We start from the raw sequence: 26,004 nt of genomic DNA on the forward strand, positions 1-26,004 counted from the left end.
GAAACTCGATTTGGGACTCATCCCATCTCCAGGATCACGCCCTGGGCCGAAGGCGGCGCTAAACCTCTGAGCCACCCAGGCTGCCCTGTTTTGTTTTTTAATAAAAACAAGTTGAATTCCTTTAAGTAGAGAAGACTCAATATTAAAATGTTAATCTCTTTGAATTGCTTACATTTAGTTGGATAAAATCTAACCTTTCCTAATTGAAAGAAACAAAATTATCAAGCTTTTAAAAAACTTTTCTGAAAACCGTAAGCAACACTGTATTCCCGAGCCATTGTATCTCTCAAGGAAACAAATTGGAAGCATTTTAGATTTTTTAGAATAGTCATAATTTCCTTTATAGTTTTATATTAAGCACATCATTTTGAACTATATCTCTAGAATTCTTTTTAAATATTTATTTATTTTTATTTATGATAGACACACAGAGAGAGAGAGAAAGAGGCAGAGACACAGGAGGAGGGAGAAGCAGGCTCCATGCCGGGAGCCCGATGTGGGACTCGATCCTGGGACTCCAGGATCGCGCCCTGGGCCAAGGCAGGCGCCAAACCGCTGAGCCACCCAGGGATCCCCTATCTCTAGAATTCTGAAACTATTACTGAAGTATGGATTTTAAAAAAAAATATTTGAGAGAGAGAGAAAGAGTGCATGGACAAGTGTGTCAGGAGGGGTAGAGGGAGAGAATCTTCAAGCAGACTCCATGCTGAGTGAGGAGCCTGGCACGGGACTATCTCCAACGACCCATGAGATCATGACCTGAGCAGAAATGGAGAGTCAGACACCTAGAACGACTGAACTACCCAGGCACCCCAAAGTACGGATTTTTATATCAGTAAAGTTGTTATAACGAATTGTGCTATCTCCTTCAATAACATGGTAGAATTTTCCTGGGTTAAGAAGAAATTAAGTACATATTGGTCAGAATGTTTTACTGTGGAAAAAGTTGGACAGAGTTTACATGAAGCTCTCTATTATGAATTTTGACCCTACCTGGTGCATAGAGAAGAATTTTCTAATTTTTAATTTTTTTTAAATACTGGTTCTTAGTTTGTGTGCATTGGGGCAGTATGGTATAATGAGAGTGGAATTATGTACATGTTATTTTTTTTAGTTTAATATATTTACTTTTGTCTTATTATTTTAAGATTTTTATTTTGAAATAATCTCTCGCTTTGTGCAGTGGCAGTATTGTAGCCAATGAGGTTTATCCGAGGCGTGATTATTGCTAATTGAAAACTGTAAATAATCTCTACACCCAGCGTGGGGCTTGAACACACAACCCTGTGATCAAGGGTTGCACTTATGGACTGAGCCAGCCAGGAATCCCTAGTTTAATGCCTTTTATTTTTATTTGTTTGTTTATTAAGATTTATTTATTAGAGCATGCAAGTGAGCACACAGGTAGGTGAGGGAGCAGACGGAGGAGAAGAGAGTGTTAAGCAGAGTCCAATGTGGGGCTCGATTCTCACAACCCTGAGATCACAATCTGAGCTGAAACCAAGAGTTGGATGCTTAACTGACTGTGCCAGCCAGGCACTCCATTTAAGGCATTTTAAAAAAAGATTTTATTTATTTATTAGAGCATGAGCTGGGGGAGGAGCAGAGGGAGAGGGACAAGCAGACTCCCTGCTTAGCAGGGAGCTCAACACAGGGCTCCATCCCAAGACCCTGAGATCATGACCTGAGCTGAAAGCAGATGCTTAACCGACTGAGCCACCAGGCACCCCCTATTTGTTTTTATTTTTTATTTATTTGTAAAGATTTTATTTATGTATTTATGAGAGAGAGAGAGAGAGAGAGAGAGAGAGAGAGAGAGGTAGAGACATAAGCAGAGGGAGAAACAGGCTCCTTGCAGGGAAACCTGTTGCAGGACTTGATCCCCAGACCCCAGGATCATGCTCTGAGCTGAAGGCAGGTGATCAACTGCTGAGCCATCCAGGCGTCCCCAGGCACCCCTATTTAATACATTTCATTTTATTATTATTATTTTTAAAGGTTTTATTTATTTATTCATGAGAGGCAGAGACACAGGCAGAGGGAGAAGCAGGCTCCATGCAGGGAGCCCGACATGGGACTTGATCCCAGGTCTCCAGGATCACACCCTGGACTGAAGGTGGCACTAAACCGCTGAGGCACCCGGGCTGCCCTATTTTTATTATTTTTTAAAGATTTTATTTATTTGACAGAGCACAAGCAGCGGGAGCGGCAGGCAGAAGGAGAGGGAGAAGCAGGCTCTCTGCTGAGCAAGGAGCCTGTTGTGGTGCTCTATCCCAGGACCCTGGGATCATGACCTGAGCTGAAGGCAGACGCTTAACGGACTGAGCCACCCAGGTGCCCCTGCCTAATCAATTTTAATAGCAATCTTACAGGAATAGCACAGAAGACGGGACGACATTAAAAACATGTATTTGCATATAGGACAACTGTTAGGAAAGTATAGTGAATGAATGGATCTACTGTATGATAAATATGCTACCAATCCCATATAGTTACTGTTAGTAAGAAATTTGCTTGTTTAAAGTAAATCCAGGTGTGCCTGGGTGGCTCAGTCAGTTAAGCATCTACCTTTGGCTCAGGTCATGATCTCAGGGTCCTGGGATTGAGCTCCACGTCTGGCTCTGTGTTCCGTGGGGAGTCTTTCTCCGTCTCCCTTTGCCTGTCCTCTGCTTGTGCTCTCTTGTGTGCATTCTCGTTCTTTCTCTCTCTCAAATGAATGAATAACATCTTTAAAAAAAATTTAAAAATCCAAATTGTCCCGAAAAATATAACAGGTTTGTTTATAATTGTTATGAAGTTGAACTGCTGAAACATGTTTACTGAAACATGAATGTCTTAGGTCCCCACATTTATTTTTTTATTTTTTTAGGCCCCCACATTTATATTAAAAAATTCACACATGGGGATCCCTGGGTGGCTCAGCGGTTTGGTGCCTGCCTTTGGCCCAGGGCGCGATCCTGGAGTCCTGGGATTGAGTCCCACGTCAGGTTCCTGGCATGGAGCCTGCTTCTCCCTCTGCCTGTATCTCTGCCTCTCTCTCTCTCTGTCTATCGTGAATAAATAAATAAAATCTTAAAAAAAAATTTGCACATGTAAAAATGGAAAAAATGCCAATACCTGATTTCTGTTCCCTATTTTTCCACTTGTAGTTGTATACTTAGGTACCTTTTGACCCCATGGGAAAAAAATCTAAAGTTCAGAACTGCGAAGAAAAAAAATTTTTTTTAAGAATGAAATGTTTTCCATCAGAGTTGATTCTTAGGCACATTCTCTGTGTGTGACATGCTAGCTGTATGTCTTTTGGTGTAATCGTCACATGTTTGGTATGGATAGCACACAGATTGGTGTCTTCAAAAAGGCCCACCAGATAGACCTCACTTGCCTCCTGCAAAGCAGCAATAGCTGCACTCTAGAAGCATAGATTTCTTTTAAAGTCCTGAGCAATTTTTTGCAGCAGATGCTAGGAAGGAAGTTTGTGAATCAGGAGTTCAGGGGACTCTTAATAATGTCCAATTTCATGGAGTGCCACAGTACCAAGGCTGTAACCATGAGGTTTCTTCACCCCGCCAGAAGAGGACATACTCTTCCAAGTTTCTTTTTGTAGTCAATTGCTTCCTCAGCGCTTACCACCAGTCAGTTTATGAGTGGTCTGCTTTGTACAAGCCATGGTATAGAGACCTTATTTACCTGCCTCCTCTCCCACTGGCGCTTGAGGAGCCTAGAGATGATGATGGTGTGGCATGGCTGCAGGCACTTAATTACGTACCCATTTATAGATAACAGTCTCTATTGTATTAGAAGACCTTATTACTTTGAATACTTAGAGTGGATTTATTTCTTCTGAAAGTCTGACAGACATAAATTAAATCTTTCTTCTTTTCCTTCCAGTAAATACTCTTCCCCATCTTATTTCTCCCTAGATACTTGATTATCTGGGCAAAATGTTGCTTGGTATAGAGGGGAGCCTAGGAGCTTTATTGTACCAATATAATGGGAACAGTATTCGGAAAATCTGTGCAGATATCTAATAATTCCTGAGAAGTTGGGGCCTAAAGTTAAAGATAGCTGCTTTGATTTGCCTGTATTCTGTGGCAACAGAGTTTTTACTGTCATTAAGTGAACTTAAATATTAAGCAGTTTAAAAAAATCTGCATAGGGAAAACATTAGGAAAAAATAAATAATTCAAACTTTTTTTAAGATTTTATTTATTTGAGAGAGAGACAGAGATAGTGACAGAGATAGCAAGAGAGAGCACCAGCAAGGTGGAGAGGGAGAAGCAAGCTTGATCCTAGGACCCCAGGATCATGATCTGAGCTGGAGGGAGATGCTTAACCAACTGAGCCACCCAAGCATCCCTAAAACTTACGAATCATGAACTTGTCTGAGTTTCTTCCATTTTTGTGAACTCTGTGGAAAAAATCCAGATATATTAAATTTTTATTTGATAAACACTGTTTTATGCAGTTATAGTGCTGATGGCTTATTAAACATTGTAGTTCATTTGTGAAAAAGAATGAAATGAATATGCATCAAAAGTGTCTTGTAGTTAGTTGTGTGTCCCTGGATTTGGAAAATGTTTTTATGACCCAGGCACATTTAAAGTTTATTACTTCTAGTTTTAGAACAGACCTCTTTATTTGAACTGGTGAGATTTTTTAACGGGATAGTAGGTAAATTCAATACTTTTCTCACTGTCAGACCACTACGTTTCTATTCTAAAAAGTAAGAATCTCTTGATGTCTAGCATGGTAATAAGTGGATGAACCTAGTGATTGGGGACAACTGTCTTGTTGTAGGACTCCTTACACAAGCACTGACAGTCACGCTCATATATGTTTTGTCTTTCTTTAGCAAACTAACTGACCTATCTTCTCATAATAATTTTGTGATTTTTGGAGCAGCTGGACAGACCTCTCATGCTGCTTTATTGCCATGCAGGTCATGCACTATCTAGGCCAGTATATAATGGTGAAGCAGCTTTATGATCAGCAGGAACAGCATATGGTGTATTGTGGTGGAGATCTTTTGGGAGAACTGCTAGGACGTCAGAGTTTCTCCGTGAAAGATCCAAGGTAAGAAGAGTGAGGGTTTGTTTATCTTTTTGGGTGCTTATAACCACTCAATCTTTATAGGATATTAATGGTTATTTATTCCTTTAGTCCGTCAATATTTAAGGGCCTACACATGTCAGGTAGCCTGTGATTCCCTAAGACCATGTTAGTGAGCAATACTCTCAGATTCTATGGAGCTTAAAGAACAGTGAGACTGTAGATGCTTTTCTCCATCTTCATGAGATTATCACACCAGCACATGGTAAAATTATACTGTGGATGTTACAGAAAAGAGGTACATGAAGCTGTGTAGGGGGTGGGATTTAGGATCTTAGGGGTTGAGATAAGGTTCCTTTAGGAAGTGATATTTGAGCTGAGAGCTTCAGGAAAAGTGAGGAGTGAGAGGTGCTGCAGGAGAGGGTTGGAGGAGAGCTTCTGGCAGAGTAAACATTGTGTGCAAAGGCCTGAGTAGGATGAGCTTGATGTGGCTGGGTTAGAATTTTGTGCAGCAGCTGTTCTAGAGAGGAAGAGTGAGCTGATGATGAGAGAGATGTAGCATTGCTGGTCGATGATGGGCTTCATAAGCTCTACTGTAGAGCTTCTCTGACCTGTTTGACTTTCTCCAGCTGCATAGAGTTACAGAGTTATAGAGTCAAAAGGTAATTAGTAATGAACCAATGTTTTCTTTCTCAGCTTTGTGATGACAGAGATAGCGAGAGAGAGCACCAGCAAGGTGCAAAGGGACAAGCAGGCTTGATCCTAGGACCCCAGGATTATGACCTGAGCTGGAGGGAGATGCTTAACCAACTGAGCCACCCAAGCGCCCCTAAAACTTACGAATCATGAACTTCCACCCTTTCCCCAATTAAAATTGTAAAACTTAATTCTTTGTAGGTAGGAAGGAAGGAAGGAATGCTCTCCAAAGGAAATCTTGTGTTACTGTTAGCTAATTAAATAAAATGTAAATTAATCAGTTTCTTTTTTTTTTAAAGATTTTTTATTTATTCATAGAGAGAGAGGCAGAGACACAGGCAGAGGGAGAAGCAGGCATCATACAGAGAGCCTGACGTGGGACTCGATCCAGGGTCTCCAGGATCACGCCCTGGGCTGCAGGCGGCACTAAACTGCTGCACCACCGGGGCTGCCCTAATCAGTTTCTTAATAGGGGCAAAGTAACACAAGTGCTTGGACATTATCATCTTGACATTTAAATAATTACTAACCTATTGTGGGGAAAACATTCTCTTCTCCATGTGTTATAGAGAAAGTTAGAAGATCACGTATCTGATAGACATGTAATATTTTAATGGAAAACCATGGGGTTATTAATTTTTTTTTTTTTTTTTTTTGTCTCTGACAGCCCTCTCTATGATATGCTAAGAAGGAATCTTGTCACTTTAGCCACTGCTACTACAGGTATGTCACATCCTATTTCTTCAGTCTGTATCACAGCTTTGAGCTCAAAGGGGCAAATGATGGGAAAACAAGGAGGATCAAGATGGAAATGAATTGCTATGTTGGCATGACTGGGAGGGATACTGTAATACAGAATGTTATTAGTATGTTAATTTTTCATTGTGAAAAATTTCCAATAGACTGAAAATAGATTAGTATAATACCCACCTCTTAGTAGTTAACATTTTCCTACATTTGCTTCATCTGGATATACTTTCTTTTTCCTTAATTTTACTTCTTTTTTTCATCTAGACATACCTTTAAAATCTCTAACAATTAAGGACCTTTTTCCTTTAAACGTAACTATAAATGTCATTCTTACATCCAACAAAATTAATAATAATAAGATGAATAACAACTTCATAATGCTATCCAATAGCCAGTGTATGTATAGTTACCCCCAATTATCTCAGAAGTATCTTTTTTGTTTGGCTTGTTGAAATCAAGAGCCAGACAAAGTCCACACATTGCATTTGGTTGGTATGCCTCTAAGTATCTTTATAAAACAATCCTCCTTTTATTTTTATGTCATTTATTTGTTGAAGAAATGGATCATTTGTCCTGTAGAATTTCCCACATTCTAGTTGAGGTTGCAGATTTTGTCCTTGTGATGTTAACATGTTTCTCTGTTTCTTTTATTTTTGGCAAACTAGTGTAATGCTGAATAGTTTCAAGTATAGATTTTTTGCTGAGAAGGTGTCATAGGTGGTGCTTTGTACATCTGTTGCATCTCATCTGAGTCATATAAGGTCTGCTTGTCCCTTTTCAGCGATATTGATTCCGTGGGCTCATGGTGTTAACCCAATCCATCTGTTAGAAAGGTCCCTGAAGAACTTTCATCTAGCTAATGATTTTAGCTTTCTGTTATATGAATGCCGATTTGTCTAAAACCCTTTGTTTAATTCCATATCTTTTAAATATTGTCCTTTGAGTTTAATTTATTAGGTATGTGAGGAAACGGGCTGCTTTGGGGTCTGAAGTATGGTGTATTAGAGATCAGTGGATCAACTGGATATAACTGAAATGTAACACTATCTCTTAATCATTTCCAAATAATGAAACTTTTCCCTTCCATTCCTAAGTGAAGTGCTTTTGTGAGCTTCAAATTAGATTTTAGGTAACCTTATCCTTTGAAGAAAGCCCAAGTTTGTAATTCTTTTAGATTGGTTATCTTTCCAGTTTACTGAAACAAATAATTGAAAAGAATCCATTCTTAATAAAGGTTTATTTAACGTGAGAACAGAGAAACTGTTTTCATATTGAAACGTGATTTTTAACTTATATTGAATTTTGGAGCCTGTTGACTTCATTGAGCCATTTGCTCATTTTACCCACTTCACCCAGCTGTAAATTTCTGTTCAGATGGAAGGCCTTGCAAATAATATAGTATCTTTATTGAAATTCAGTCACTTGTAAAATAGTAGGGCTTCCCTGGGATACTCACTGCAGGCCCAAAATACACAGAGGAGTGATTGATTGATTGATTTAAAATCAGTTTGGCAACATATAGTGTAACACCCCATGCCCATCCCATCAAGTGCCCTCCTTAGTGCCTGTCACCTAGTCACCTCATTGCCCCCATCCCTCTCCCCTTCTGCAACCCTTTGCTTCCCAGAGTTAGGAGTCTTTCATGGTTTGTCTTCCTCTCTGATTTTTCTCCACTCGATTTCCCTCCTTTCCCTTATAGTTCCTTTCACTATTTCTTAAAAATATGGAATGCTTCACGAATATGCTGTCATCCTTTCACAGGGGCCATGCTAATCTTCTCTTTTATTTTATTATTTTTTAAAAGATTTTCTTTATTTATTCATGAGAGAGAGAGAGAGAGAGAGGCAGAGACATAGGCAGAGGGAGAAGCAGGCTCCCCATAGGGAGCCCGATGCAGAACTCCATCCTGAACTAAGATCATTCCCTGAGCCAAAGGTAGATGCTCAACCACTAAGCCACTCAGGCGTCCCTCGTTCCAATTTTAGTATATGTGCTGCTGAAGTGAGCACTACACAGGATTTTGTATTTGTTGATCTACTCTATTAGAATTTGTTTTCTGATCTTTTCTCTGAATATCTGGAGTGGGTGTAATTCTCACTTTTTCTTCTTGCACTACAGTATTTAACATGCCATATATATATACACATATAAAATATATATATATTTTAGATTTTATTTATTTATTGACACACAGAGAAAGGCAGAGACACAGGCAGAGGGAGAAGCAGGCTCCATGCAGGGAACCCGATGTGGGACTCGATCCCGGGTCTCTAGGATCACACCCCAGTCCGCAGGCGGCGCCAAACCGCTGCGCCACTGGGGCTGCCCTAACATGCCATATATTAAAGTGAACATTTCTATAACATTTTATTTTTAAGCTATTTATTTGAGAGAGAGCGCACACAAGAGGAGGGAAGAGTCAAAGTGTGAAGCAGACTCCGTGCAGGGCTTGATCCTTGGACTCCTGGATCATGACTTGAACCGAAGGCACATGCTTAGCTATAAGACTGAGCCTCCCAGGCACCGCTTGATAACATTTCAATTGAATTATCACAACCACCCCATGAGGAAGGTTCTAGAGATGATGAAACTGAAGGGTTTTAAAATATTGTTTTATTTGTGTTTTTGTTTTTTGCTTTTTTTAATAGAATGAGTGATTTGTCCAAGATTGGTTGCCACTTACAATTGGTAGAACAGATATTTCTGACTGACCATTTCTTGCTCTTTTCATTGTGCCACACACTTGATATTATAACAGAATTTGCTCCAGTTAATTTTTCTTAACACAAATTTCTCTCTGAACTTTAAATCTTCAAAACATTTTATTCTTAAATTTGTCACTTTGAAATAATTTCAGTTACAAAAATGCAGTAGACGTATTATAAGGAGTTCCAAATGGTACTTTACCCAGATTCCCCAAATGGTAACATCTTATTTAACCCTAGTACAATGCTCAAAACCAGACATTTGCCACACAGTAATTTTGATAATTGTCTGCTCTGACTTGAACTTGCATTGGTGCTTGTGGTTGGTCATCTCTGTTCTAAATAAATTGGGTTGCGTGTATTTTATTTAAAAGGACAAATGAGAAAAAAATTTTTTTCTTTTTTTTTTTTTAAGATTTTATTTATTTATTCATGAGAGATAAACACACAGAGAGAGAGGCAGAGACATAGGCAGAGCGAGAATCAGGCTCTCTGCAGGGAGCCCGATGTGGGACTTGATCCTGGGACTCTAGGATCATGCCCTGGGCCAAAGGCAGGCACTAAACCACTGAGCCACCCAGGGATCCCCAAGAAAAATGTTTTCTATATCATCTATTGTACACCTTTGCAAGTGAGTTAAACCTTTATTTTGATGGTTGAGAAAATGCCATTGTTTAAAGTAAAGTGGTCTTTATGAATCATTTGTCCAGATCTCCATATGTATATGAACAAAATGAAATATATGACAAACTTTGTTGTTATTTTAAAGTTCCTTTGTACATTATAGTTTTCCCAGATAATTTCTTTTTGCTTCTTAATATTTTAATCTAAGGAAGGTAATAAGGCGTTAGAACTATAAATGACAGTAATCAAGTTGCTTTATTAAAGAAATGCTTAATCTGTGTTTTCTTGTTCATCTTTGAAGACCACTGTGGTCAGAAAATGCTTTCTCTTGAACTCCTCAGTATTCTCTGTTTACCTATAAAAATGCTCGTATAAAATCATGCTCTTTATAATTACAGTTTTGAAATTGTTTTGTGCAGAACAACTGAATTAATCAGACCAGTTGTAGGATCAGTATTCTTTTCTCTGGCAGTCTTTTATTACACAAGGATGAGGTTTTCTTTAAGTGTCTTATCTCTGGACTTGAATAGTAGCTAGTGAATCCAGCCCTTGGTAGACTTATTTGGGAACATTTCAATTACATATAACCTCATATAATGAGCGGTCTAGATTATTAAATTTTCTACAGCTTATTGTTTTCCTGTAGTTTTTTTCATTTTCCATTTTGCTTGGAAAATTTCCAAGTCCTCGAAATACTATCAGACAATCTAAGAATTTCACTCAGGTTACTGTTTTCTTTGCTTTTCATTGACTTTGGGAAAACTTTATTTGCTTTCGCTTCCCTCTTAGGAAATGTTTATAATAACTGAAATATAAAACTTGTTAATTACAAAATTACTCTATATTCAGGTAATGGGAATTTAAATCAGGAAATCTTCATTGACACTGTAGAATGTAAGTTTACATGAGGTGCTATTGTGTTATGAAGCAAATGGGGAAAATTCTAGATTTTCAGATTTCATAAGCCTGTATAACTTTTAATAGTTGAAAATAAAAATTAAGGGCCAAACTTTTTTTGCTGTTGTTTACAAGTTAGGTGGATTGCCTGTGGGAAGAAATGATAAAAAATATTCCATTATTTCTTGGTTGGAATCACTTTCATATTAAAATTTGAAATTTTGCTCTGAACATTTTTAGTTATTTTTCGTTTTCTTCCAGATTACATTTTGGTAATGCATTTTGAGTATAGCCTGTCTTGGTCTTTACCATTTTTATCAGTTTTGATCTTTCCCTTTTGGATGAGAGCTTTGTCCAACCAACATGGAGAAGTACAGCTTTAGGGAGCAAACCTGGCTCCAGGGTTGTTTGCTGAGGTCCTTTTTATGTGGAAAGAATGGTTATTACCAGGGAAGGTTTTCCTTTTGTTTTACTTGCTATCCAGATGCTGCTCAGACTCTCGCTCTCGCACAGGATCACAGTATGGATATTCCAAGTCAAGACCAACTGAAGGTAAAATCACCACACGGTGACTTCTTTTGTTGTACAGAGTGGCCCCTTCTCTGTACCTATGGATCTTGGACTCCCAAGACCTTTCTCTAAATGTGGTAAGAATTTAATAAGAAAGGTTCTTGGGAGTTCACAGACCAGGGACAGAGTGAAACTTCTCTGTTCTGCCCATAACAGAGTTCCAGTCTCTGAATCTTTCTTTGGGATGTAGCACTTCTGATCTTCAGTTCCTCCAGTTGCACTTTCTTTGGGGTTTGTGTGTGCCTGTGTGTGTGATGGTATATGTGTATAGGCGTTTGAAGAAAACTGCTTTATTAGACTTTAACAGGCTTGTTGCAGTTAAGTTCATGTCAGACCATTCTGAAAGCTTTCCCAAACCAGACCTGGGAAAACTTTATGATCGTTTTGGTATGTGCTGAGGGTTTCACATGTTTTCTGAATTATGCCTAATTTTATAGTCTAGAGGTTTTATATTGATTGATAGCCTGTTTTTAACAGTAGATTTTGGCCTTTTGTGCAGAGACTTTTTTCCCCCCAGGTTTGGGATTCTCTTAGCTCTGCTCACAGTGGGTCGAGGAGAGGTGTTGCCTTTATCTGATGACTGTTGTGAACTCCAGAGATCTCTTTCTCGCGCGTAACCCATTGTGCCGCCCAGTGACTGGTGAGCCAGAATGGAACTGCTACATCCCCTGGTCTCAGTCATTTTTACTGCACTAATAGACGTCTTTCCCTTTTTTTCAGCAAAGTGCAGAAGAAAGCTCCAGTTCCAGGAAAAGAATGGAAGAAGGCAATATTCCTACACTGCCTACCTCACAACATAAATGCAGAAATTCTAGAGAAGGTAAATTTTGGATTAAAGTTATACAGACTTTTTCTTTCTTTTTTTTCCCCTTTTGTTGATGACATCTAGAAAGGGGATTTATTCACATTAAGTACTATCTATAATTGGGACCATTCTATAGATAGACCACTCAAAAAATAATAATGCACTTTCTTTGCATATGAAGTTGGAGGGAGCATATGTCATACTTACTCATTCTTTTCAGAATACTTTTTCTTAAGCTTAGTGACCATTGTTAACTTTGAAGAGATGGTAGTGCACTTTTAGCAACTTGTGTTTACTGAGATGGAGCAAGACTAAGATGGTTCACATACTAATAGAAGATTGCTGCAGATTTATCGGTTTGCCACCTGGTAAATCAGCTGCCTTGGCCTTTTCAATCTTGACATACTTGTATGTATTCAGTCTGGTTAGGATTTTTATTTGGTTTGTTTGCTTGAGGCAAAGGCTAATTTGTGTAGAGTTTTGAAGTTTGCAAAGATGATATATACTTGGTATGTCTGAGCCAAGAATGAGACTTAGAGACTTAGAAGCCAAGTAGTTCCTCTGCCCTTGGATGGTAGTCCTCAGATCTTTAATATCCACCCTCGACATGCTATGGTCAGGTTAAGTGAGTTAACCAGTATTTTAGTTTTTCCCAAGCTCTGCTTTAGAAAATACCTCCTAAACTTTTTCCTACAAAGGTCTATAAAATCATAAATTACTCAGAGGTTTTAGATGGCATGATAGTTTGTAGTTTAGGTACCTGGCTCACACTTGGAGCAATGACAGGTTAGACTTCTAACAACATCCCAGAAAGTGATGCTGCTGAAATTGTTTTATATGTTTAAAATTGGATCCATTTATCATCCAACTGAATTTTGAACTACCTAGTTGCCTTGGAGCTTATTCCAGTCTGTATGGTATTAAATGTGTAAATTTTTCCTTAAATGCAGGTTCTTGCTTCTTTGCTACTCAGAAGGCTATTTGAAATATAAGAATCACCAATTCAAGAGACTATTACGTAGTTTGTGCTGTACATTTTGAGAGTAAAGAGCTTAGTAGTTTCAGGAATGTGTGTAGGTAGAAAGGACAGGCTTTGTATACATGGAAGAGATGTTTCTGTTCCTTTTACAAGATGTTAGCTTGACTAGACGAGGATAACTTTAATATGGCATCATCTCAGGAATTTAGGTTTTGATAATTTTAGTAATGAGTAAGTAAAAAGCTGAACTGTCCCCTGAATTTAATGGGAGAGTTCACCATAATTTGTAAGTAGGTAAGGTCATCTTTTGTTCTGACAGGGACAGGGGCATTGCAAATGTTTTCAAGCACATGTACCTCAGCACATTAAAACACCTGTGGTTGCCATTGGCATGGCTGGTGCATTTGGAAGAGGTAGAGGAGAGGGAGAAAGTAGGAAAGGAGGGAAGCACAACAAAAAAAGATTGGATGATGGGATGTGTGGTAGCAACAAACTTATGTTTGTAACCACCTTGAATGTCATTTGGGTGTATAACACGAGATCTTTTAGTTGGAATATGTGGTGCCTTATGTTTCGAGTTTGCAATATTTCTAGATTTTTAGATAACTCCAAAAGAGCCCATTGATCCAGAAAGGACATAGGTATATATTTACTTAGACAACCTAGAGTTCAGTGTTGTGTAATGGTTGTTACCTATCCAAACATGAATTTGTGAGGAACATCCATAAATATGTGGTAGCAGTGAGACTGCCTTGACAACCTTGTGAAGGCCCATTTGGTCTGGACTGCCTTGCTTTTATCTCAGGTTGGGCATTCTGCCACCACCATTCTGCAGTTCAGTGAATTAAGCTATTATCAGGCATCATGTACTAGAGCAAGTCTTTCTTTAGTTATTGCCATGGTACGAATGCTTAACATGGCAGTAAATGACCATTTTGAAATCCTCTTAGAACAATGTCATTGTTTGAATGCCTTCAGAGTTTAGATTTTTTTGATAAGTAATGATACTAGAAGCAGATGATCATTTGCTAATGAACAAGGCCTAAATTCGAGAGGTGGTCTGGGCTCTGTGACTGAGATACTTGTTTTGGTTTCTTTCATACTGGCCATAGAAATTTCTCTTTGCCTGTCTTATAAAGAGATTGTAAGTGTTGCAAAGTGAGTTTTAATTCTTCGTGTTGTGTACGTAGTCACTTTCCTTTCCATTTGACTGCTGTAGATGAAGACTTCATAAAAAACCTAACCCAAGATGAGACATCTAAGCTGGACCTTGGGATTGAGGAGTGGGATGTAGCTGGGCTGCCTTGGTGGTTTTTAGGAAACCTGAGGAGCAACTATACACCTAGAAGTAATGGCTCGACTGATTTACTGACAAATCAGGTAAATGTCACATTTGAAGAGGAACTTTTTGTTTTTTTTTATGGAAGCGTAACATTCTTGGTTACTCTTGACCACACATTGCATTCTGTAAGAATTCTCATTCAGTCCTATGACTTTAAGTACCATCTGTGTGCATCTGATGCTCAAATCTGTATCTGCAGCCCTGACCTCTTCTCTAAATGCCCAACTTCTAAATTCAGCTGCCTACTTAACACCTCCAGTTAGATGATCTGACATTTAACATGTTCAAACCAGAGCTCTTGATTTTTTTTTCTAAATTTTTTCCCATACATTCCTATTTAGCCTTTCCTTTTTCACAAATCTACCTTCTCCCCAGTTATTCCAGCCAAATCTAAGGGATATTATTGATTTCTTTCTCTGTCATACATCACACTCAGGTTATCAGTTCTTTATCCAAAGCAAATCCAAAATCTAACCACTTTTATTACCTCTGGTGTTAACACCCTAACTTAAACCATAATCATTCTATTCCTTTATCTTATTTTATATTCTCTCTTACACTTCTCACTTTGAAAAACTGTTATTCTATTTTGTTTATGTATTTGCTCCCACTGAAATGTAAGTCCAGGGCACTCTATTCTGTTACCTTGTACCTGGGAAAGTATCTGACACGCAATAGGAGTTCAGTGAGTTTTTGCTCAGGAAATGAATGGATATAGAATAGTGGCAAAATAATAAGTTCTTTCCTAGGAATATTGGAGAAAAGCATGTCATGGAATATCCATAGGTGAATGCACAAAGAAGGTTATATTTAAAGTTGTTCAGGAATCCAGGAAAGAGGATAGAAGATACGAGTTACCATCAGTATTTCTCGTATTCCAGTAAACATTTTTAAAAAGATGTTAATTAAGTAATTATTTTAGAGAGAATGAGCGAACAGAGGGATGGAGAACCTCAGACTCCTTGCTGAGGACAGAGCCCAACATGGGGCTCGATCTCACAACCCTGAGATCATGACCTGAGGCCAAGTCAAGAGTTGGATGCTTAATGGCTGAGCCACCCAGTCACCCCTCAATAAACATTACTGAACATAAAGGAAGTAATATGTCACAGTTAATGGAATGTTTTCTAGATTCTTCGAGTACTATCTTTGGAAAGGAATTTAGGGAACCATTTTTTTTTTTTTTTACCTTGAGCAATTACAGAGTCTTTAGCTTTTGAGCTCTTTGGTACAGTTTCTTAGATGTTATACCTTATTTACTGTTAAAATAGAAAATTCCTTGCCAGGCTCCCTATATCCATTCATTAGTTTATACATAGTGGGTGCTAGGTAGGTACCTGTTGAATAAATAGATGTTTGCTGAAGAAAGGCTATAGGTATTCTTTGGAGATGTGTGAAGATATTGACTTTTGGGTCATTTCTGTTGGTTCGGTGTCATCGATAAGCCTCTGACTACAGAAACTCACATTTGTTTTTTTCTTTTAGGATATAGGTACTGCTATTGTTTCAGACACCACAGATGACTTGTGGTTTTTGAATGAATCTGTATCAGAGCAGTTTGGTGTGGGAATAGAAGTTGAAGCTGCAGACACTGAACAAACAAGTGAAGAAGTAGGGAAAGTAAGAGACAAAAAGGTATGTTTGGAAAAATTTCATGTTCTATTTATGGGCACATAGTATAATCTGTTCAGATCTGCTATGTGACTCTGTACCACAGAAGACTCACATAATACCACTCTTTTACTTTTTAATGTTTTCCTGTATCCAGCTTTAAGATTCACTTTGTCTTAAAAATACACTGTCTTAAAAATAGGATAGGACTGTATTGGTATAACTCCTTCTTCCTTAAAACCAAGAAGCTGCCCTTTCCTACTTGTCTAATCTCTCAGAAGTGGAGTTTTTTATTCTGGAGACCTTAATTTGCTAACAAGGGGCAGAGTTGTTGTTGTTGTTGTTGTTATTGTTTTTGTTTTAAAGATTTTGTTTATTTATCAGAGCATGCACAAATGGTGGGTGAGGAGGGTCAGAGGGAGAGGGAGAAGCAGACTTCCTGCTGAGCAGGGATCCTGATGTGGGGCTTGATTCTAGGACTCTGGGATCACCACCTGAGCCAAAGGCAGATGTTTTAATAGACTGAGCCAGGTGCCCCTCCAAAGCAAAGTTCTAAATGGCTACAGCAGCCTGTAGGAAAAACACTTCCTGGTTCTTGGACATCTCAGTATCTTCCATAGTCATTCATATCTAAATGGAAATAGACAAGTGAGTTCTCCTTACATAATTTAGAGTTTAAGTAAGAGGAAAGAAGAGAGTTAGAACTCTGAATACACATGATGTGAGTAGTACACCAAGGTAAAGAGTCATAGAAACATGTGCTCAAGTCTCAAAAGAAATTGGACAGCAGATCTAATGTTGACATTGACAAGATTCTTAGTAAACATCTATTGAGTAAATATAGCAAAACACAGACCTAAATAGGTTCATCTTTTTATGAGATCTTCATAGTGATTTGGGTTCCTGAAGGATATCCTGGTATGTCTGTAGGCAGATTGATGTGTGGGTGCTGCTAGAATAATTGTATAAGTAGCATTAGAAGAGACTGCAAGTGGCTTGAAAGAAGACAAAGGTGACATTTGGAAACTTCCACTGAGAGAGATGGGACTGGGGGATCCCTGGGTGGCTCAGCTGTTTAGCGCCTGCCTTTGGCCTAGGGCGTGGTCCTGGAGTCTCAGGATCGAGTCCCACATCAGGCTCCTGGCATGGAGCCTGCTTCTCTCTCTGCCTCTCTCCCTCTCCCTCTCCCTCTCCCTCTCCCTCTCCCTCTATCTCTATCTCTATCTCTCTATGTCTATCATGAATAAATAAATAAAATCTTAAAAAAAGAGATGGGACTTAAAATACTTGAACTTGTATGAGAAACTTGTGTGCCATACTGAGGTTCCTAGTTGTGCCATAATTGATTTTACTCCATTTACTAGATCACAAAACAGGGTCTTAATTTTTAGAATTTTAAATTCTAAATTTGAAAATTTAGAAGATACTTCCCATATTTCTTGACTTTGTTTCCTGGTCCATGGGCACATTTTTTTTTAATAAATTAATTTTTATTGGTGTTCAATTTACCAACATACAGAATAACACCCAGTGCTCATCCCGTCAAGTCATGGGCACATTTTTATAGGAAAACAAGAGTATCACATAACTAGTTTTACTTTTTTGGTTTTTTTTTTTAGGTTTACTTTTTATTTTATTTTATTTATTTATTTATTTATTCATTCATTCATTCATTCATTCATTTATTTATTTATTTATGAGAGAGAGAGAGAGAGAGAGAGGCAGAGACACAGGCAGAGGGAGAAGCAGGCTCCATGCACCGGGAGCCCGACGTGGGATTCGATCCCGGGTCTCCAGGATCGCTTGAGCCAAAGGCAGGCACTAAACCGCTGTGCCACCCAGGGATCCCCTTTAGGTTTACTTTTGAATACGAAATTCACTTTTCATAAAATTCTTTGTTTTCATTCTTCACATCTCAGGTCCTTATTTTATGTAGTGTCTTTCACTTCATTTTTTTCATGCAGTCCTTATTCTTGTGTCTGCCCGCCTAGATTCCCAAAATAAAAAATTTCCACATTTAACGATTTGTAGCTTTCCTATTCTGATACTGTTTATTTTCATTCAGATCATACATTTGGGTACCCTCTTGTATTTGGTGACCCTTTTGCACACTTTTCAATCATTTCTTCTACTGAGCTGCCCGCTGGGCATGCACAGTCATTTATGCCATTTTCTTTTTAAGTGCTAGTGATAGAGGCAGAATGTGAGCCCTAAATTGAAGCTCTTCTGTCTCTTTTGCTCTCAGGTTATAGCCTCATCTTAACTAGGTGAACCTTACTAATGAAATGTCTTTGCCTTGCAGGTGATTGAAGTGGGAAAAAATGATGACCTTGAGGACTCTAAGTCCATAAGTGACGATACTGATGTAGAAGTTACCTCTGAGGTATGAGGAGCTGTTTTGCACCACACATGTCTTCACTGTGACATGTGCATTTGTGTTGCAGAAGGCCATTTCCCCCATTTCTATCTCCCTTTCCTTGATGTTAAGACATGTTGGCTTCTCTATATCTTGTTAGAGGTATTGGAATTTGGAGAAGAGGAGAATAAGTTGATCTAATCCTCTCCCCAACTTGAAAGGGTTGACTTAAATGCCTGTATGCCCTTCTCCGTGCTAACAAAATTCTTTGGATGTGATGCAGTGGATACACAGAGTTATTTAAAATAGTCCTGTACTACTTTGCCCACTAAACAACTCTCCATAGGTAGACCTATAAGCTATCTAAAATTCTTTGTCAAGGATAAAGATCATATTTTCACTGCTTTCTTAAAAAAAATTAATGGAAAATGACTTAATTTCTACACAAGTTTACACTAATGGAGGGCTAGTAAATGAAGATGTAACATTAAGCTATTAGGTATTAGGTGTGGATTTGTCACCAAATGTGACAACTGATGTTTAGACTCAGACCTTACCTTGCTTTTCTTTTTTCATTCTAGTTCTCCACTTTCAATGCTTCCTTCAGCTAACTTGCTGGAAAAGAGGGTGGTGGGGGAAGGAGAAGGGAGGGGATTTTACAGTTTGCTGCTAGAAAAGTTGTAGGTTGTCTCTGGTGTTGATCCTCCCCCAACTCCCAGCCCGCCACTGTTGACCATTATGATAATGCATTGCAAATTAATCTGTGCATAGCTAAGTAATAAGGTGGAATATGTTGGTCCATTAAGTGTTCTTGACCGTAATACAAATAGCAGAGATAAGTGTTTCCATCTTAATCAGACTTCTATGGCTACTTGGGCCCAGAAAACCTATTTAAGCAAATAGACTGTATTTCATCAAATCAAAGATGCCATTGAATTTAATAAGCCCTATTATTTTATGTACTACTAAAGAAGAAAAAGTGATGCCAATTAGACTGTGACACACCATTAGTTATGAGTTCTAAGTCTTTATGAAGTCCTTTTGAGTATCCGTATAGCATTTCATTTTTTTCTTTAATATTTTGTTTATTTGTTCATGAGAGACACAGAGAGGTAGAGACATAGGCAGAGGGTGAAGCAGGCTCTTTGTGGGAAGCCTGATGTGGGACTCGATCCCAGGACCCCGGGATCATGACCTGAGCAGATGCAGATACTCAACCTCTGAGCCACGCAGGCATCCCTCTCTATAGCATTTCAGATGAGATCCAAGGATCTTTTTTTTTTTTTTTTTTTTTTTTTTTTTTTTTTTTTTTTTTTTTTTTTAGATCTAAGATCTTAAACTGGTAAGAATGTTTTGAGGGTCTCTGAGGACCATCCGGTTTATTTATTTATTTTATTATATTTTTTTAAGATTTTATTTATTTATTCATGAGACACAGGCAGAGACACAGGCAGAGGAAGAAGCAGGCTCGCTGTGAGGAGCCTGATGCAGGACTCGATCCCAGGACCACAGGATCATGACCTGAGCAGATGCAGATACTCAACCACTGAGCCACCCAGGTGCCCCTAGGACCATCCAGTTTAATAGATTATTGTGTCCCCTGTCTCTTGGCCTAGGCAGTTGAGTTATGCCTTCTAAACTTGAAGTGTGCAGCCTTCATTCCGAAAATTACCAAGTCTGCCTGTGTCAAATCATTGGTCCTGTCAAAAAAACCAGGCATTTATCCACATTAAATACTCTTGTTCTAGGTAGCTACCTTTGCATTAAGCAAGGCATTTAAAATTCGTTGAGCTCCAGTATCTCCTAATTTGAATATGGAGAAGTAGGCAAAAAGTTACTGGCATCCAAGGATGGAACATTCATTTTTCAGAGGGTAGGGCTTAGGCATAGAGTATGTAATCTCTGATCCTGAGAGCAGTGTGAGAGCTTGAGTAATGTAGTTTTCAAACCTCATTTTACTTTTAGGTTCCTTTTTTCCAAATTTTATAACATTTCTTAATGGGAAGGAATGAGAATATTAGCTTTTCCTCATTCTTTAGTGTCTTGCTCAATAAAAGAGTAAGTTGTACAATGAGAAATGAACTAAAAAGAAGGCAGCAGGGAAAAGCAAGCAATGTAAATTCCATCCAGACTAGCTAGATCTCCAGAATAATGAGTTTAACTTTCTTAAAGATAGCTGTTTCATATTTTGACTTGAAATGGCTATTGTGTCACTGTCCTGTAAAACTTCTCAAGACTTTCTTACATGTGGCTGTAGGATTTGTTCACATGCAAGGCTAGACCACTGATGTGGAATGTCTGGATTCTGACTAGCCTGGTGAGATGTTGAGATTTGGCCTACTCTCCCTTTTTCTCAGTTTCATGTTCACCACTGAATATTAATTGGCTGCACTTGTCGTTTTAGGATGAGTGGCAGTGTACTGAGTGCAAGAAATTTAACTCTCCAAGCAAGAGGTACTGTTTTCGTTGCTGGGCATTGAGGAAGGATTGGTATTCAGATTGCTCTAAGTTAACCCATTCTCTCTCCACGTCTGATATCACTGCCATACCCGAGAAGAAGGAAAATGAAGGCATTGATGTCCCCGATTGCCGAAGAACCATATCAACTCCAGTTGTTAGGCCTAAAGATGTATGTACAAAGGAAGAAAAAAACCCCAAGCTTTTTGATCCCTGCAACTCAGTGGAATTCTTGGATTTGGCCCACAGTTCTGAAAGCCAAGAAACCATATCAAGCATGGGAGAACCATCAGATAACCTTTTTGCACAGAGAACAGATACAGAAAACATGGAGGATTGCCAGAATCTCTTGAAGCCGTGTAGTCTGTGTAAGAAAAGACCACGAGACGGGAACATTATTCATGGGAGGACAGGCCATCTTGTCACTTGTTATCACTGTGCCAGAAGATTGAAGAAGGCTGGGGCTTCATGCCCTATATGCAAGAAAGAGATTCAGTTGGTGATTAAGGTTTTTATAGCGTAGCTGACTCAGTGAATTGTAGAGAAATACTAACAGAGCTAGGGCATGTATCAAAATGTCAGTATTCAGCATCTCTACTCAGCATAACCCACTGCATCTGTTTATTTATTTATGTAAACATCTGTGTTTCACGACATTTTTGCTTCTATACGTAGAGGAATTTTGAGAATGAGTTCTTTAGAACTAGAGTGTCAATTTGGGGGACTTGACATGAAAAAATACGTTCATTACTTTTACTCTCTTTAAAGATGAGGATCTGGGAGAAAGCAACTGCCAGTACAAACAAAAGTAATTTGGCCCTAATTCATTCACTTACAAAGTTACTTGAAGATTTATTATTTCTTCAGTTAATTTTATTCCCTGTTCTTTTTTTTTCTGTTATGGAATGTTCTTAGGCATCAATATAGGGTGGCTGTTAGAAAAATCTTAGAGCTAACAATGAAAAAAACATAAGTAATTTGATTAGTGAAGTTATGTAGTGCTGTAGATCACTTTATAGTTGGAGTCAGGCTGCACAATTTGGATAAGCCAAAAGAAAAGTCTTGAAAACGAGATTTCTTCCATGTGTGCCTAGAACACTTGTTATTGAACTTTTTTTTTTTCTTTTAAGATTTATTTATTCATGAGAGACACACAGAGAGAGGCAGAAACACAGGCAGAGGGAGAAGCAGGCTCTTTGCAGGGAGCCCGATGTGGGACTCAATCGCAGAATCACACCCTGAGTTGAAGGCAGATGCTCAACCTCTGAGCCACCAGGCATCCCAAGTATTGAGCATTTTTGCTAACATGTCTCTGAAAGAATTTTGAAAAAATATATATAATCTTCTGCACAGAATTAATATTGTGAAAATGTCAATGTTACCCAGGGCAATTTACACGTTTAATGCAATCCCTATCAAAATACCATGGACTTTATTCAGAGACTTAGAAAAAATTATTTTAAGATTTGTGTGGAATCAGAAAAGACCCCAAATAGCCAGGGGAATTTTAAAAAAGAAAACCATAGCTGGGGGCATCACAATGCCAGATTTCAGGTTGTACTACAAAGCTGTGGTCATCAAGACAGTGTGGTACTGGCACAAAAACAGACACATAGATCAATGGAACAGAATAGAGAACCCAGAAGTGGACCCTGAACTTTATGGTCAACTAATATTCGATAAAGGAGGAAAGACGATCCACTGGAAGAAAGACAGTCTCTTCAATAAATGGTGCTGGGAAAATTGGACATCCACATGCAGAAGAATGAATCTAGGACCACTCTCTTGCACCATACACAAAGATAAACTCAAAATGGATGAAAGATCTAAATGTGAGACAAGATTCCATCAAAATCCTAGAGGAGAACACAGGAAACAACCTTTTTGAACTCGGCCACAGTAACTTCTTGCAAGATACATCCACGAAAGCAAAAGAAACAAAAGCAAAAATGAACTATTGGGACTTCATCAAGATAAGAAGCTTTTGCACAGCAAAGGATACAGTCAACAGAACTCAAAGACAACCTACAGAATGGGAGAAGATATTTGCAAATGACCTATCAGATAAAGGGCTAGTTTCCAAAATCTATAAAGAACTTATTAAACTCGGGGATCCCTGGGTGGCGCAGCGGTTTGGCGCCTGCCTTTGGCCCAGGGCGCGATCCTGGAGACCCTGTATCGAATCCCACGTCAGGCTCCCGGTGCATGGAGCCTGCTTCTCCCTCTGCCTGTCTCTCTGCCTCTCTCTCTCCCTCTCTGTGTGACTATCATAAATAAATAAATTTTAAAAAAAAGAACTTATTAAACTCAACAGCAAAGAAACAAACAACCCAATCATGAAATGGGCAAAAGACATGAAGAGAAATCTCACAGAGGAAGACATAGACATGGCCAACACGCACATGAGAAAATGCTCCGCATCACTTGGCATCAGGGAAATACAAATCAAAACCACACTGAGATACCACCTCACACCAGGGGGAATGGGGAAAATTAACAAGGCAGGAAACAACAAATGTTGGAGAGGATGCGGAGAAAAGGGAACCCTCTTACACTGTTGGTGGGAATGTGAACTGGTGCAGCCACTCTGGAAAACTGTGTGGAGGTTCCTCAAAGAGTTAAAAATACACCTGCCCTACGACCCAGCAATTGCACTGTTAGGGTTTTACCCCAAAGATGCAGATGCAATGAAACGGCGGGACACCTGCACCCTGATGTTTCTAGCAGCCATGTCCACAATAGCCAAACTGTGGAAGGAGCCTCGGTGTCCATCGAAAGATGAATGGATAAAGAAGATGTGGTTTATGTATACAATGGAATATTCCTCAGCCATTAGAAACGACAAATACCCACCATTTGCTTCAACGTGGATGGAACTGGAGGGTATTATGCTGAGTGAAGTAAGTCAATCGGAGAAGGACAAACAGTGTATGTTCTCATTCATTTGGGGAATATGAATAATAGTGAAAGGGAATATTAGGGAAGGGAGAAAAAATGTGTAGGAAATATCAGAAAGGGACACAGAACATAAAGACTCCTAACTCTGGGAAATGAACTAGGGGTGGTGGAAGGGGAGGAGGGCGGGGGGTGGGGGTGAATGGGTGACGGGCACTAAGGGGGACACTTGACGGAATGAGCACTGGGTGTTATTCTGTATGTTGGTAAATTGAACACCAATAAAAATTTTATATAAAAAAATAATCTTCTGCACATTTTACACCTTGGGGTATGATTAGCAAACAATATTCTTTTCTGGTGAGTTGTAGACATCTGAGCAGCCAATCTAAAACAAGCCCTGGACCGTTTCTGTCCCCTTAGAGTGTTCACCTGTGCCCCTTTCTAAGCAGTTCCTCCTCCCATTTCCTGGCTGTCATTCTAGGTTAGTTTTCCTTTTGCACGTGTTTAATGTGACCTCTAAATTTTTAAGACTAAGTACTTACAAAGGATACTCTATCCAATATATTGTATATGTGCCTTAAAAATACTTTTCTCAAAGTCTTGGAGCTAGCTGTAGGTTTAGCTGATGGAATTTATAGGAAAATTCCTATCATTTAAAATAGCAAAGCCTGTTCTCATCTTAAAATTCACCAGCCAGATCAGATTTCATTTTCTTTTTTTTTAATTTTATTTATTTATTTACAATAGTCATACAGAGAGAGAGAGAGAGAGGGCAGAGACACAGGCAGAGAGAGAAGCAGGCTCCATGCACCGGGAGCCTGACGTGGGATTCGATCCCGGGATTCCAGGATCACGCCCTGGGCCAAAGGCAGGCGCCAAACCGCTGCGCCACCCAGGGATCCCCAGATTTCATTTTCATGCAGAAGATGTTTGACTTTATTTTATTTTTATTTTTTTATTTTTTTAATTTTTTTATTTTTTTTAATTTTTTTAAATTTATTTACGATAGTCACAGAGAGAGAGAGAGAGAGAGAGAGACGCAGAGACACAGGCAGAGGGAGAAGCAGGCTCCATGCACCGGGAGCCCGACATGGGATTCGATCCTGGGCCAAAGGCAGGCGCCAAACCCCTGCGCCACCCAGGGATCCCTGACTTTATTTTTAATTCAAATAAATGCATTAACACATTTCTGGCACAACCTTCTCAATTATAGTCCTAAGATCGATGTAGTACAGAGTTTTAAACTAAGCTCTCTGCTTTACTCTGTCCTCATTGTCCCTTGAGAATTTTCTGTTTTTTTTTTTTTTTGTTCTTTTGTTTTATTGTCTCCAGAGTGTTTTTTACATTCTGAGGCAATGCCCCATAGTAAGATTCTAGATGGGTGAGAGTCAGCCTTTCTTTTGGAAATTCAGAACATGGCAGTTGTGAAAATGAAAATAAAGAAAAATGTTAGATCTGAAGAATCCTTATCTGAGCACGTAGTCTTAGAGCAATACATATGGAAATTGAAGATCTTTAAGCTGATGTGCTTATCCATATCCTTGTCTGCTGTCCCCATGGAAAAAAAATCCTTTAAAAAAAAGAAAGATTTTATTTATTTGAGAGAGAGCAAGTACATGTGAGAGAGCGCAAGTGGCGGAGAGGGAGAAGGAGGCTGCCCATTGATCAAGGAGCCCAATGTGGGCTTGATCCTAGGACCCTGGGATCACAAACTGAACCAAAGGCAGCTGCTTAACTGAGCCACCCAAGTGCCCCTCCCCATGGAAGAAATCTTGATGTATACCCATGGGTATGCATATGAGATTTTGAAGACCATGGCCCTAGAATTAACAAATTTATGGATTGAAAAATCACCTGGAAAATTTAAAAAAAAAAAAAGGGATCCCTGGGTGGCGCAGGGGTTTGGCGCCTGCCTTTGGCCCAGGGCGCGATCCTGGAGACCCAGAATCGAATCCCACGTCGGGCTCCCGGTGCATGGAGCCTGCTTCTCCCTCTGCCTGTGTCTCTGCCTCTCTCTCTTTCTCTCTCTGTGACTATCATAAATAAATAAAAATTTAAAAAATTTAAAAAAAAATAAAAATAAATAAAAAAAAGAAAAACCACCTGGGTTGCTTGTTAAGAAAAGCACAAGTTAAAAAAAAAAAAAAACATTCTGATTTCTATGATGATTTTTCACTCGTTATTCTTCATTTTCCCTACTGTATATGTATCTCTACCCAAAAGACTTTAGTTTTGCCTTTTTCTGAATGTATATGCATATTATAT

At 38.9% G+C, this 26,004-nt stretch overlaps 1 protein-coding gene and 2 pseudogenes across 1 annotated transcript; 2 read left to right on the plus strand and 1 right to left on the minus strand.

The window, feature by feature from the left end:
- The first annotated feature begins 1,171 nt into the window (after positions 1-1,171).
- Positions 1,172-1,289, plus strand: LOC129506040 (U4 spliceosomal RNA; annotated as a pseudogene).
- Positions 1,290-4,937: 3,648 nt separating this feature from the next.
- On the plus strand, positions 4,938-22,547 carry LOC129505977 (protein Mdm4-like). Its single transcript, XM_055319402.1, has 8 exons — positions 4,938-5,073; positions 6,413-6,468; positions 11,206-11,273; positions 12,012-12,111; positions 14,295-14,455; positions 15,903-16,052; positions 18,331-18,411; positions 20,789-22,547. Exons 1-8 carry the CDS (start codon positions 4,943-4,945, stop codon positions 21,362-21,364), a joined length of 1,323 nt encoding a protein of 440 aa, XP_055175377.1. The 5' UTR covers positions 4,938-4,942; the 3' UTR covers positions 21,365-22,547.
- On the minus strand, positions 8,213-8,310 carry LOC129506082 (U6 spliceosomal RNA; annotated as a pseudogene).
- Positions 22,548-26,004: the final 3,457 nt, after the last annotated feature.

This window comes from Nyctereutes procyonoides, unplaced genomic scaffold, assembly GCF_905146905.1.
Source record: "Nyctereutes procyonoides isolate TBG_1078 unplaced genomic scaffold, NYPRO_anot_genome, whole genome shotgun sequence".
Taxonomy (NCBI): Eukaryota; Metazoa; Chordata; class Mammalia; order Carnivora; family Canidae; genus Nyctereutes; species Nyctereutes procyonoides.

What these genes read in the sequence shown, in the direction of transcription:
- LOC129505977 (XM_055319402.1), top strand. Translation starts at nt 4,943, where the DNA reads ATGCACTATCTAGGCCAGTATATAATGGTGAAGCAGCTTTATGATCAG. An exon ending in ATGCAGAAATTCTAGAGAAG is followed by an intron (nt 12,112 to 14,294) that starts GTAAATTTTGGA and finishes TGACTGCTGTAG; the next exon opens with ATGAAGACTTCATAAAAAAC. An exon ending in ATGTAGAAGTTACCTCTGAG is followed by an intron (nt 18,412 to 20,788) that starts GTATGAGGAGCT and finishes TTGTCGTTTTAG; the next exon opens with GATGAGTGGCAGTGTACTGA.